The sequence below is a fragment of the Brassica napus genome, chromosome A10 (genome assembly GCF_020379485.1).
Source record: "Brassica napus cultivar Da-Ae chromosome A10, Da-Ae, whole genome shotgun sequence".
In the NCBI taxonomy this organism is placed as follows: domain Eukaryota; kingdom Viridiplantae; phylum Streptophyta; class Magnoliopsida; order Brassicales; family Brassicaceae; genus Brassica; species Brassica napus.
The window spans coordinates 105,529-119,516 of record NC_063443.1 but is presented as its reverse complement, the minus strand read 5'-3'; the positions used below and the strand labels follow the sequence as shown (position 1 = coordinate 119,516).

The 13,988-nt window shown below is 38.3% G+C and overlaps 4 protein-coding genes and 1 non-coding gene across 8 annotated transcripts; 4 read left to right on the top strand and 1 right to left on the bottom strand.

Moving 5' to 3' along the window:
- The first annotated feature begins 1,198 nt into the window (after positions 1–1,198).
- LOC106370838 ((+)-neomenthol dehydrogenase) lies at positions 1,199–2,980 on the top strand. The gene is made up of 5 exons (XM_013810818.3): positions 1,199–1,399; positions 1,487–1,739; positions 1,953–2,018; positions 2,144–2,320; positions 2,417–2,980. Exons 1-5 carry the CDS (start codon positions 1,386–1,388, stop codon positions 2,792–2,794), a joined length of 888 nt encoding a protein of 295 aa, XP_013666272.1. The 5' UTR covers positions 1,199–1,385; the 3' UTR covers positions 2,795–2,980.
- On the bottom strand, positions 2,862–6,695 carry LOC106370836 (protein CELLULOSE SYNTHASE INTERACTIVE 3). Of its 4 annotated transcripts, none has more exons than XM_013810815.3 (4): positions 5,730–6,695; positions 5,475–5,540; positions 4,856–4,903; positions 2,862–4,753 (listed from the first exon to the last, which is right to left on the bottom strand). In XM_013810815.3, the coding sequence occupies exon 4, from the start codon at positions 4,704–4,706 to the stop codon at positions 2,997–2,999; it is 1,710 nt and encodes a 569-aa protein (XP_013666269.2). In that variant the 5' UTR covers positions 4,707–4,753; positions 4,856–4,903; positions 5,475–5,540; positions 5,730–6,695; the 3' UTR covers positions 2,862–2,996. The 4 variants fall into 4 exon arrangements, with proteins under 4 accessions (XP_013666269.2, XP_013666267.2, XP_013666268.2 ...); XM_013810813.3 differs by having other exon boundaries at positions 6,201–6,593; XM_013810814.3 differs by having other exon boundaries at positions 6,205–6,593.
- Positions 6,696–7,764: 1,069 nt separating this feature from the next.
- Positions 7,765–8,603, top strand: BNAA10G00180D. The gene has a single exon (XM_013810130.3). The coding sequence runs from the start codon at positions 8,017–8,019 to the stop codon at positions 8,479–8,481; it is 465 nt and encodes a 154-aa protein (XP_013665584.1). The 5' UTR covers positions 7,765–8,016; the 3' UTR covers positions 8,482–8,603.
- An 862-nt stretch (positions 8,604–9,465) lies between these two features.
- On the top strand, positions 9,466–9,538 carry TRNAV-UAC. The gene has a single exon. It is a non-coding gene; the product is annotated as a tRNA-Val (tRNA).
- A 1,305-nt stretch (positions 9,539–10,843) lies between these two features.
- LOC106370835 (subtilisin-like protease SBT1.1) lies at positions 10,844–13,531 on the top strand. The gene is made up of 2 exons (XM_013810812.3): positions 10,844–11,551; positions 11,806–13,531. Exons 1-2 carry the CDS (start codon positions 10,917–10,919, stop codon positions 13,475–13,477), a joined length of 2,307 nt encoding a protein of 768 aa, XP_013666266.2. The 5' UTR covers positions 10,844–10,916; the 3' UTR covers positions 13,478–13,531.
- The last annotated feature ends 457 nt before the right edge of the window (positions 13,532–13,988 follow it).

Sequence of the window (13,988 nt, the reverse complement as noted above, 5' to 3'; positions counted from 1 at the left end):
TTTAATCATAATATCTTTTCATATCTTTTCATTTTAAATATAAATATATTTATTTTAAAATTCTAACAAATCTGTTTAAAAAGATTTTTACAAAATCTTCATTTTCGAAATGATATTTAAATATTTTCACTAATTTTGAAATTAGTTTAAAATATTATTATACATTAATATATTCAGTTATATAAAATGAAAAATAAAAAAATCTATAATATTTTATTTATTATATCATCATAATCAATCATATTAAAATAAAATTATTATATTGAGCTAAATATAATAAAATTGTATTAAATTTATATATTTATATATTTTATTTTCGTAATTATAAAATATTTATGTTCAAAAATAAAATCTAATATGTTGGTAAGATGGGTTAACATTATCAAACTATATAATACATGTATAAAAATTAACATGTATTTCTTTAAAATTAATAATATAAAATCTTTATAACTACTTTAATCATAATATATTTTCATTTAAATATAATATATATTTATATATTATATTTAAAAAATTCTAATAAATCTGTGTAAAAATATTTAAACAATAACTTAATGTATTTTAAGTTATCGTTTAGAAATGAAAATAAATAAAATATATCCTATTTTATCTACTTTTATAGTCATGATCATGTTAAAATATAATTATTATACTAAAATAAATATGATAAAATTATATTTAATTGAAAATTTTATAAATTTTATTTTCATAAATATAAACTATTTATTTAAAATATAATATGATGATAGAACGGCTTAAATTAACAAACTATATAATACATGTCTAAAAATTAATATATCTTACACTTTTATATATATAATAATAAATTATCTATAATGAATAAGCATAAAAATATTGGTAAAAAGAAATCCAGTTTTGAAATACGGGTCAGAATTTAGCATAAATTAAATACAAAATATTTTTTAAATATATTTTTTCATGAATATATTAATTTGCTTAATAATTAAATGCAAATACAATAAGATAAATATATAATAAGAAGTGGCAAATACATAAGGTTTAAACAATTAATTATAACATATAAATTATAAAATTATTATATTTGAAATAGTTATATAAATATTTAAATATATGATTAACATTAAAAATATATACCACTTATGTTCTAAAACAATAATTTATGTATAGAAAAGTGAAAACAAACACCCGTGCGGTTGCACGGTTCAAAATCTAGTTAATTTATTAAAATATATTAAAAGCTAGCGGTGTGTGTCTTTCATGCATGTGGCACTTATTTATTCTTTATCCATACAAACGAAATATAAATAAATACAGAAATGGCCTCCTCATTGATTGTTAGTTAAGCTGTATATTTCAAGCCGAGGAAGACAGATAGCTGATCGACTATTCTGATCAATTCGATGGCAGAGTCAAGGTTTGTGCTTCCTATCTCTCTAGCTTCTCGTCTTGAGATTTCAATATAAGTAACTTGATTTCTTTTCATATGATTTGTGTGCGCCAGAGTTGCAGTTGTAAGTGGTTCGAACAAAGGGATTGGGTTTGAGATCTGCAGGCAACTTGCTAAAAATGGGATGACTGTGATTCTAACAGCGAGAGATGAGAAGAAGGGTCTCGAAGCTGTCGAAAAGCTCAAGAGAGAGAATGGTTTTTCTGATCAAGCCATCCTCTTTCACCTACTTGATGTCTCCAATCCAGACAGCATCGCTTCTCTTGCTTCCTTTGTTAAGACCCGCTTCGGGAAGCTCGATGTTCTGGTACTTTTTTATAATCTTTTTGTCAATCAAGTTTCATCTCTTTTTGTCTGCGATTTATCAGTTTCACTTGCAGATCTAAGTCAGTTGCAACTCCCTTTCCACAGATCACACTTGTTATTATTTAGGCAGGATCTCATATGTATGCTTAGTGCTAAATCTTAAGTGAACTCATTTTTTTTTCTAATTTCTTTGTTTGGTGATATATATCTACAGGTCAATAATGCCGGAGTTGGAGGTGCAAATGTTAATGTCGATGTTCTCAAAGCTCAGATAGCGGAGGTACTGTTTTTTCCCAATAAACTTACTTTCATCTCATTCAAGAAAATTGTTGTAAGGAAGCTTGAGAGAGGTAGCCTACTCTTAGATATATATATATATATATATAAGATGACTTTTAAGTACAGGCTGGTGCACCTACCGATATTTCAAAGATAATGAGCGATACATACGAGATAGTGGAGGAGGCAATCAGGACGAACTACTACGGGGTAAAGCGAATGTGCGAGGCCATGATTCCTCTCCTTGAAGCTTCTGATTCCCCAAGAATCGTCAGCATTGCTTCCACCATGGGAATGTTACAGGTAAAGAGTAGTAAGGATCATGTTATCATCTGCTTGGCTAGGCCTCTCGGTTATTTTTTTTTTTTAATTAAAACAGTGTTATTATATTGACTACAGAATGTGTCAAATGAATGGGCAAAAGGAGTGCTGGGTGATGCTGAGAATCTAACTTTAGAGAAAATAGATGAAGTGATGAACGAGTACCTCAAGGATTACAGAGAAGGCTCATTACAAGACAAAGGCTGGCCAACAGTAATGTCTGGATACATACTATCGAAAGCTGGAGTGATCGCACTGACACGAGTTTTGGCAAAGCAGAACAAATCAATCATCATCAACTGCGTCTGTCCTGGTTTCGTAAACACAGAGATCAACTTCAACACTGGGATTTTGACAGTTGAAGAAGGCGCTGCGAGTCCTGTGAAGCTGGCTTTGGTCGCTGATGGGCACCCATCTGGTCTTTTCTTTGACCGCACCAATGTCTCCAACTTTTGAACAGTACAAATGTTGTGTGATTCGGTAAAATGGTAACCAAAAACCAAATAAGGCAATAAGATTGTAATTTTTCGTTGCGGGCTTGTAGTGAATATTTATAGCCCAATATATTTATCAGCTTAAGAGAGTTAAAGCCCAACGGGCTTTTTAATAGTGTACTTAAACGGTTATATAAACGTTACATCACTTCGTTTGTGTTTTTTTACCGGCGGTGAAAGAAGCTTCTGAGCTTTCCTCTCTCAAGCTTCTCGAGAAGTTTATCAGCGCCCATCACTTCCATTTCCGAGAGCTTCTTCAGATACCCGATGGCACCGTACGAAACCATCACTTTCTTACTCTTCTCGCTCCCCGCCAATCCCAATAGCCCCGCCACGGCGTACTTTTTGGCTGTGTTTCCAGGGTTCGAATCCAGCAGCATCACCAGATTCGTCACGCTCTTCCCGTCTTTCCTCAACTCCCTTCTTACTCTCCCCTCCGTCACCAATCCGGCAATCGCTTGAGCCGCCGCTTCTCTACACCCGTTTGATTTCGATTCCAGCAGCTTCACCATCGCCGGAACGCACCCTGACTCTCCCACTAGCCTCTTCGCCTCCGGTGAGCTACCGAATCGACAGATCGCAGACGCCGCTGCTTGTTGCGCGCCTAACGATCCTGACATTAGCACGTGCGCTAATCGTGGGAGCAAGTTGAGAGCCACCCACGTCTCCGTGTTTACCGACGGGATTAGATTTCTCAGCGCCGTAACCGCCGGTTCTTGCGGCAGAGGGCCGTCGATGTAAGCCAAGAGGCTCGGGACTCCGCCTTCCGAAACAATTTCTTCGCGTAGAGATTCGCTCGCTGCAGAGAGATTCTGCAAACACTGAGCCATGTGCTCTCTGCATCCCAACAGTATCCCATTGTTTAGAAGATGTATCGACACTCTCACCATCCCTTCTTCCCCCAGCAACTGCCTCAGCTCCGCCACTCCCGATACGTTCTTCAGCGCAGCTGCTGAAGCCGCTTGCGACACCGAGTCCCCCGTTTTGCAGAGCTCGATCAGCGGCGTGATTCCTCCGTGCCCTGCGATTTCCCTCGCGTTTTCCTCTGTTATCGACAGTCTCTGGATCGCGATCGCGGCTTTCTCCTTGGCTTCGAGGCTTCCTGATTCGACTAGCCTCACCAGAGGAGGCAGCACGCCTTCGGAGACGAGCCACTCGTCGCAGTGTCCTGATTCCGCTAGGACGCTGATCAGAGTCACCGCCTTTTCTCTGATTCTTGTGCAACCTGTTAACAGCTGAACCAAAGCTGCTACGTTGCCTCTTCCCATCAAAGGCATCACCATCTTCTCGTCTTCTTCCATCACCCGAATCAGGTTTTCCAGTGCGTTGTGTTTTGATTCCAAGTGACCTATCTGAAGCCTTGCCAGAAGTTCCTTTAGACTTGATATTTTGGGTGTTTCCGATGAGCTTGAGATGTACAGAGGCAACGTAGCTTCGCCTAGAACTCCCGTCTTGATCAAAACCATGCAGTCTCTTAGATTCAAATCCAGTTTTCCAGACAGAGCATCGAGATCGCTCTGCATACGCAGCTTCCCTTCGTACTTGTCAGCTGAACACAACTCGGCGAGCTCCATGGCTTCGTTGAGTGTTTTAGCCACGGATTGCAACTGCTCGTTGCAGAGCTTGTTCTTGGAGAAACAAGGGTGGCTTGAGAGGTCGGATAAGCAGCCTGGGATCTGTTGGATCTTGGAGATGATGGTCTTCCATCTTCCTGTGAAATTGGGAACCGTTTTGGCTTTGTGGAGGACGGATGGGATGAGAGAATGGACGTGGGATAGCCATTCTTCAGCTGATTCTCTATATAAGACTATCTGTTTAGATTGCTTCTGCTCTTCAAACTTTCCCATGCTTCCCAATTCTGCCATCGTTCCCATTTGAATACAAATCAAAGCTTTATTGTCCCTTTGGGTTTTAATTTGACCTGAGTGAAGAGAGGAAACAAATACTTCACTGAGCCATGAAGCTCTTTGTATATCATCATCAAAACAGAAGAGTCCAGGATGAGAGATGAATAGAACTTTACCTCATCTGAAACTCTCTCAAGTGTCAGCCAGATCAGGAGACTGTTTACCTGCACATAGAGATTAAGAAAGATAGAAAACTTTATGGACTAGAAGACAAACACACAAACTAAAAAAAAATTGAGTTGATATGAGATGAGATGAAAACAACATCTAACAGAATCAAAAAGGAATGCAGTTTCCGCACGACATATCAAATCTGAGTGGTTTCTAGATGCAGGACTATCATTAAATGCTTCTCCCTCTCCCCTAATATAGTAGTAAAAGTATATATAACATATGAGAATAAACACAAGCAAACTCATTGACAGCCACGGAATGAATATATATTCAAACACTCCTAAGAAAGAAACAATCATTGTCAATGCCAAAACTTTCCAATACTCGCAAAGGTTAGTGTTGTGATTGGAGCCAATTCCTTAAAGAAAAAAGGGGGAAGGTGCAAGTTGTATTGTTTTTGTTAATGAATTTGGTGATGGACAGTTACAGCAGACTTTTCTTTGAAGACAAGTCAACGCCCAAAGTCTTAATTCATTTAGACAACCACTTTGTAGCGTATAGTAAAGCATTAATCACTGTAAGCAAGTAAAGATGCCGAGTGGGTTTTGAGGTGTGTTTTACCTTGTTGGGTTTTTAGCAGTTGACTTTGAGAAATGATGCATCCATTGAGAAACACAACTTGGAACTCTGAAATACACAGAGGAGATTCTGTAAGTGTGTATGCATGTACAACAAGGTAAGCTAAGATTTTCTTGAATTATTATTGATCTTTCAAGTTAAATATCAAAAGGAAAGGGGGAGGGAAATAAAAACAGAAACAAAGAATCTAATGAGTTTAGAAACTGATGAAGACCAGAAATGAGATAAACTACTTACTTTCTGAATTACAGAATTGTCTTGTATCGGTGAGTAAAAGCAATAACTTTGGTAAAAGAAAAGCAAAACTGAGTTTGAGATCACTACTTTTTTTTATTAGTCATCACTTTAGCTCTCTCGCTCTCTCTCTCTCTCTCTTTTTTATATTGTGACTATTATAAACATCAACCACAAAGAAGAAGCCGACCTTTAAGAAGATTCAGAATCGCAATATAATTATCATTCAATCTTTTTTTTTGTTACCCAAAAAACAAAAGGATTTTAACTTTAGAGGTGTTCTTTTAAACCCAGAAAGAAAAAGCTCGATGAATGAGAGAAGTAGATTCAAAATTGTGGATTTGGAACTTTGGAATCAGAATGAATGAATTAATTTTAATAAACCACTTCTTGAAAGAAAGATAATCAAAGCAATTATGGGAGACAAAAGTTGAGATTTAGAACATTGTTTTCGTGAATAATAGTAATACATACTTACTTGCCCAGCAGACACGACAAGGACGCCAAAAAATGTTTTGTTAATGTGATCAAGAAGAACCTAATAAAGCTGGGAGAGCTGTTGAGAGATCTTGCAGAAACAAATACAAACTGCTCACTTCTCTTCCTCAAAAAAAAAAGACTATTAAATTAAAACACAAACACCTCCTCCTCCTGTCTTTTTTTGCTCATATATTTAAATATTTGAATATTTTCAAATCACAAACACCATCTAGAGAGAGAGAGAGAATATTTATTAGAGGTCCAAAGTAGGACAGAGTACAAAACTAAAGACGACTTCGATCAAATCCCGATCTCTGTTTAAAATCCTTATTTCTTTACTTTGCTTATTTACTTTCTTTCAAAAATATGAAAATTATGGAAACATAATATACTATTACAGTAGTGTCGGGTCGATCTGCTCCCAAGAAAAGCCCTACGCCCTTAAAAGCGGTAACTTTTTTTCCTGTGATCCAACGGCTGTTATTGATCTTACCAGATTCATTTGACCCGTTAGATCTGTTTAACGTTACACAACTCATTGACATGTCTTGTTTCGTAGGACCGTTCGATCTGCTTCAAACTGAGCTACTTTACTGGGATGTGCTACGTGTCGCTCCGATTTCGATTTCTTTTCTGAATCCAAAGACTGAATGCTCCAATTACTATCATGTGCTTCTACTTTAGTGGTATTACAAAAAATGCCACACATAGCAACATGTGCGACTCGCGTGAGCTATGGGCTAATGGACCCCAATTAATTTTTCTAACAATCTATTTTCTTTCCTTTATTCCTTGAATAACTCTAATGACACCCAAGTTTTCAACTTTCAAGAGTTGCTACTTGTCGCCAAAAAAAAAAAAAGAGTTGCTACTTTGGCATACAAACACACAAACAACTGTTATTATATTTAAAAGTTTTAAACAATGGTTGCTTCACGTGACAGATTCTTTATTCTCGTCCTATCTGATCATCAAAAAGTATTAAAATAAAGAAAGTGTGAGCATTTAAAAATAAATAAAAACCTATATATTGACAACTAGTAAATTTCGAATGAGAATGGTAAACTCTTGAATCGCCAAAAAAAAAACAAGACTACGTTTTGTGAATAACTTTAGATTATGATAATTACACTTCTTTGAAGAGTGAATATGCATGAATGTGCTATTTGATTTATTATGTTATCGTAACAATAATTTGAAATTCAATTTGGCCATGTGATGTCGCTTTCGAACTACTAATTATTTTTTCGAATCATTAAATGCAGAAAAAATATACATCTTCAAACCCTCTAACACGGAGGACACTTTATTTGTTATAAAGATAAAACGTCTGGGGAAAAAAGTGTACATGCAATGTAAATGATTACATAAAAGCCAAACATATAGTATCAACATAATTCATTGGCAACCTTTTTCGCTCTGGTGTTATTGCAAAGGACGACCATATAAAATCAGCTGGATTTGGATTTGAAGAGATCCATTTTAGGAGGAGAGTAATCTAGTTTGCCCCCTTTAACAAAAGTAATCTAATTTACCCCGGTCAGAAAAAAAAATTATTTTCGATATCCCTTCTTCTTTATTCTGAATACCCCTTCTTTAAACAGATTACAAACCTCGCGAGTAGGCTTTATTTGCACAAGTAAAGCCCATTTATAAAAAGAGAGAAAAAGGCCCAAAAAGGCAAGTACTTGGTCTCTTCTTCCGACCAAACTCTGGTACTTGCTGCTGTGATTCTCTGTTAAAAGAATCTAAAACACACACAAAATATCTGGAGAAAATTTAGAGAGAGAGAGAGAGAGAGAGAAAGGTCATGGGAAACAGAGAGCAAGTAGCTGAGCTGATAGCATCGCTGGAGCAAGCAACACTCATGTCTCATCAAATCGGAACCGCCGTGGAACGAAACCAGCTCCTTCAAATCTCCTCCTCTCTCCGCACAGCCCACCACCGCCTCTCCACCTTGCTCCTGTCCACCGTTCCATCGCCGGCATCTGATAACTCTGTCTCCTCCGTCGCTCCGATGCAATTAGGGGAGGGCGAGGCTGAAGCGATGGAAGATGAGAGAGACTCGGCGGTGGAGAAGGTGGAGGAGAAGATGAGAGAGTGTTTTATAAGGAACAAGAGAGCCAAGAAGCGGCCACTGTCTCCGTCGTCTGCGGTGGTGGAGACTTCGGCGACAGAAGAGAGGAGTAGCCGTGATTATTATGGGCAGTTCGATTTGGACCCAAATGCCTCCAAGTTGAGAGCTTTGGATCTTATCTACCAATTCCATGGATGATAGTAGATTAATCTCACTGTAGACATTTTTTTTTAATTCAAGGTTGAGATTTGAGAAGCTTTCGTGATTGTAAAAAGACACTTATCACTTTGGGAATTACAAATAAACAATTTTACATTGCAGAGACAGCGAGTTCTACAAGAACAGCATTGGGTCTGTGTTCTACTTATTTACTTCCTGCTTATATGTGCTAAAGGGACTTTCGCAACATTATTTCTCTTCCCATTGAATGCAGAATTCACCTTGTTTTGTGAGATTGGATTCAGCTGTTTTTGTTGCTCAGAAGCCGACTGAAGAGAGTTCCATCTACCATAGAGAAGCAACTTTTGGTGTGTTTCAGTCTGAATGTTACAACAAGACCAAAAGCGGGCATATATGTAATTATGTAAATGTTAGTGATTCATTTGTCTTTGTGATGCAAAAGGTTGGACAGTTAAAATAGAATTATACCTCTGGCTGAGGGAAGAAGTGTTCTCCCTAGGAACTCTTGAAATGTATTCCGGTTCTTGAAAAAGAACATTAACAATCACAAGATTCATATGTACCTTAGTAGAAGTTGACCACAATGTTGATGGGTCGGTATTCAGATGTTCTCAATGCTGCCTCATCCTAATATTAGCAGGAAAAAAAATTGGTTATGTACTGAAGTATCTGAGTTGATCCTTTGAAAACGAGGAGAACAAGTTTTGGTTTGCCTCGAGTAAGAGAGCAACTTGTGAGAAGTTGTCGTATAGTTTGCTTAGCAACATCAGTACTTTATATTAAAAATATATATACAATCCCGTTGTTTATCCATGACTGCGGGAGAGAATTGTAACTGATAATTGATGTTAGTAAATATTAACACACTCATCTTCTTCGCTTCCGAATTAGACCAAACCTTCAATTGTGTTTTTCATATGTGCTGTTTTTTTCTTCTTTCTATTAGCAGGCTTTATTTCTGTACGAAAATTTTATTAAAACAACTAGGAACTTGTGTCATATGGTGCTGTGGTGTAGTGGTTATCACGTTTGCCTTACACGCAAAAGGTCTCCAGTTCGATCCTGGGCAGCACCATTTTCTTCTTTTAGCTTTTTGGTGAAAAAAACTTTCAAATTGAAAAATAAAAAGCTTATTTTGTGTTTACTCAGTGTGATGACTTTAGAGTTAGAGCATCTCCAATGTAAAACACCATTTTTTCCTCTAAAATGGAGTAAAAGTGAAAATGAAGTAAAATTGCTTCAACCCTACTCCATTTTCTACTTCATAATGGAGTGATGAACAAACAAAAAATAGATTACTCCATTTATGGAGTAAATTTCATTATGGAGTGAGATATGGAGTTGGGTTGGAGCATTTCTTACTCCATATTCACTTTTACTCCATTTTAGAGAAAAAAATGGAGTAGGGATGGAGATGCCCTTAGACGGTCCAAGACCTTCTTGGTGTATTGATGAAGATCTTGTGAAGAGCCAATTATTTGGTGTATTTACATCTCAATCCTCTTTAATGTGGTGTTGAATTAAATAGGGAAGATACGATTAATAATATCTCTGACGTTCATAGGAGTGGAAAACTAAAATACTAATACAAAAACAACAAGGTTGGTCGTTGTTGCTTACGTGTTCCAACTTGGATTCAAAGCCAAGACAAAAGAGATGGTCTGAAAGAGAGATAGAAGGTCAGTGAAGTGTGAACAAGCAATGATTTGAATTATAAGAAGAAGAAGTGTAAAAGTATTGAAGAGGTCAGAAAACATATTATGATGAGTGATATTAGGTCACGCCCCAATTATTATGGCATTGTCCCCCTCATTAATGCCACCTACCGGCGGTGGAAGCTGCATCCCCCCGTCTGTTTTTCTCGTATTATTATATTTCTTCTCGAACAACTTTTCTTCAACGTTAAGGGGATTCACAATAACAGACGTATATAAGTATTTACTAGCTAATATATATGGTAAAATTATCACTGTGGAATTAGAAATGATCACTACGACTTTTATGACACCATAAGTATGTGCAATGGAGATATTAAACTAACGAGTAGCTCCGCTTAACTGTGATTTTTCTTGTAAAATTAACCAAATACAGAATCAACCAACTAAGCATTTTACATATCAAAGGCTTAACTTATCCCTCACTCTTCATTGTATTTTAATCAATACGTGTATATGCTTGCTTTTATTGGTAAAATATAAATGAACCCACGACTCCTAAAGCCAACATTTATGTAACAAACGCACATAACAGCGACAGTTACAAACTCATATATATCACGTATTTGATCGAGTTAAAAACATATATATATATTTTTTAAATATAATTGTTCTTTTGAGGTCACATTTTCCTCAGGTTACAGCTCCACAGTATTCACACGTCACCCCAATATCTTTTCATGTGTTTATATACAACATAGAGACGAGATCATAGATACATATCTATCTACTTCTTTAATGCTCTTCTTTCCTTTTTACGACAACCGTCCCATGATGTTCATCAGATCATTACTCTTCCTCTTTTTCCTTTTCTTCACATCAAATGCTTCGTCCCTTAAACAAACCTACGTGATCCACACTGTCAAAACCAATACCAAAGACATCGTTTCTTCGCTTCTGAATTCACTCCAAACAGATAGTAATATCCAAGACGACAATGATTTTGCCCTCCCCGAGATCCACTATATTTACGAGAATGCAATGTCCGGTTTCTCCGCGACTCTCACCGACAACCAGCTGGAGACAGTGAAGAACTCACGAGGGTTTATCTCGGCGTATCCAGACGAGCTCCTGTCTCTACACACAACCCATTCTCACGAGTTTCTTGGTCTCGAGTTTGGGATCGGACTTTGGAACAAGACGAGTCTATCCTCTGACGTTATCATCGGCCTTGTGGACACAGGGATCTCGCCGGAGCACGTGAGCTTCCGAGACACGCACATGCCTCCAGTCCCGTCTAGATGGAGAGGTTCGTGCGATGAAGGCACAAACTTCTCTTCTTCGTCGTGTAACAAGAAGATCATTGGAGCTGGCGCGTTTTACAAAGGCTACGAATCCATCGTTGGAAAAATCAACGAAACCACGGATTTCAGGTTAGATATATATATATGGTTGAAAAATTAACTAATATAGTAATCAATTAATATATAATGCGAAGAAAAACTTCGAGTTTTACATGCAAAGCCAATCCCAATTATGTATGATCAAAATGCGTAGTCTTAGTAGCTAAAATAAAACTTTTTTGGTTATTTTGAATATTTCATGTGGGTTAAGTTGTTTTTCATTACAATTGTCATCCTTGTAACAAAAAAAGAAAGCGTGACTAATTGATTGATTGATTCGTTAGGTCGGCACGAGATGCACAAGGACACGGGACGCATACGGCATCTACAGCTGCGGGAGACATTGTCCGGAAAGCGAGTTATTTCGGGCTAGCAAAAGGCCGGTTCGCTTCAGGAATGAGGTTTAGTTCGAGGATCGCTGCTTACAAAGCTTGTTGGGCGTTAGGTTGCGCCAGCACCGACGTATTGGCAGCCATTGACCGAGCCATCTTAGACGGTGTGGATGTGATCTCTCTCTCGCTAGGTGGTTCTTCACGTCCGTTCTACGTCGACCCCATCGCCATCGCTGCGTTTGGAGCGATGCAGAAGAACATTTTCGTATCTTGCTCTGCTGGTAACTCGGGTCCAGCTAAATCCACTGTGAGTAACGGAGCTCCGTGGCTGATGACTGTTGCCGCTAGTTATACTGACAGAACGTTTCCGGCGATTGTCAGGATCGGGACCGGTAAAAAGATAGTTGGATCGTCCTTGTACAAAGGGAAAGGCTTTGAGAATCTGTCTTTAGCGTTTAACACAACGGCCGGAGGAGGAAGCGGGGCCGAGTTCTGCGTTAGGAACTCGCTCAGGAGAGAACTTGTCGAGGGTAAAATAGTCATTTGCTTGAGAGGAGCCGGCGGCAGAACGGCCAAGGGAGAAGAGGTGAAACAGAACGGCGGCGTAGCGATGCTTCTGGTGAGCAGACAGACGGAAGGAGAGGAGCTCCTAGCTGATCCTCACGTTTTACCGGCGGTTTCTATAGGATATTCTGACGGAATAGTCTTGCTGAAGTACATCGCCGGCGGAGGTGGTGCGGCGAACGCCACCGTCGCATCAATTGGATTCAGAGGAACAGAGTACGGTGCGAGAGCTCCGATCGTCGCGGCGTTCTCATCCAGGGGACCTAGTGTCGCCGGGCCGGAAATAGTTAAACCGGACATTTCAGCGCCCGGTTTGAACATCCTAGCCGGTTGGTCGCCGTTCTCGAGCCCTAGCCTCCTGAGATCAGACCCGAGGCGCGTCCAGTTCAACATCATCTCTGGAACCTCCATGGCTTGTCCACACGTCAGCGGAATCGCCGCTTTGATCAAATCCGTTCACGGAGACTGGTCACCGGCGATGATTAAATCGGCGCTCTTGACGACGGCGAGTACAACGGACAACAGGAATCAACCGATCGGAGATATGGGCGCGGGCCCCAATTCGGCGGCAACAGCTTTTGATTTTGGAGCTGGACACGTGGACACAACGAGAGCTGTAGATCCAGGACTGGTATACGACCTATCAACCGTCGACTATCTGAACTACTTGTGCAGCTTAAGTTACACGAGCGAGAGGATACTCTTGTTCTCCGGCACCAACTACACGTGTCCACCTACTCCTGGTGATTTGAACTATCCGTCCTTCGCGGTGAACTTGGCCAATGGCGCGAAGATGAAAACGGTGAGATCATATAGGAGGACGGTGACCAACGTTGGGTCGCCGGCGTGTGAGTATATGGCTCACGTTGAGGAACCAAAAGGTGTGGAGGTGAGGGTGGAGCCCAAGGTTCTAAAGTTCCAAAAGGTTCGTGAGAGGCTGAGTTATACGGTGACGTTCGTTGCAGCAGCATCAAGAGACTCATCTTCTTCATTTGGAGCTTTGGTTTGGATATCTGACAAGCACAAGGTCAGAAGCCCTATTGCGGTGACGTGGGAGTAATATTCTCTGCCTATATTTATTACCAAAGAAATCAATTATCTGATTTTTTCAATATTTGATGAACAAAAGCTTACCGTAACTTGTAAGATTTTGAGAATAACAATCTATAAATACTGTTTAAAAAATCTATCTATTCATATATATTTCATTCGTTAAAAAGTTCATAATATATTCTGAAAGCCAGTTCCCCAAAAAAAAAAGTTCATAATATATTTGGCTGGAAAAAATAAGTCATACGGCATTACCTTCGAGATTTGATCCTATTATGGAAGATAAAAAGAAATCTGAACAAATTTTTTTACTAAGTATATATTAGAAAAGAAATCAAGTTCTTTTTTTTTTGCAAACAATTAATGTTAGTTTCCAAACTGCCCAAAATTATTACATTAATGATCATAGTAATTAATTATTAAATTGATAGAAAGTGTATATATGATTTATCAATTTAAGCTTTAGAAATTATTTATTAACTTATATAAAGTATGAAAAATAATTTAGAAAAACTGATATA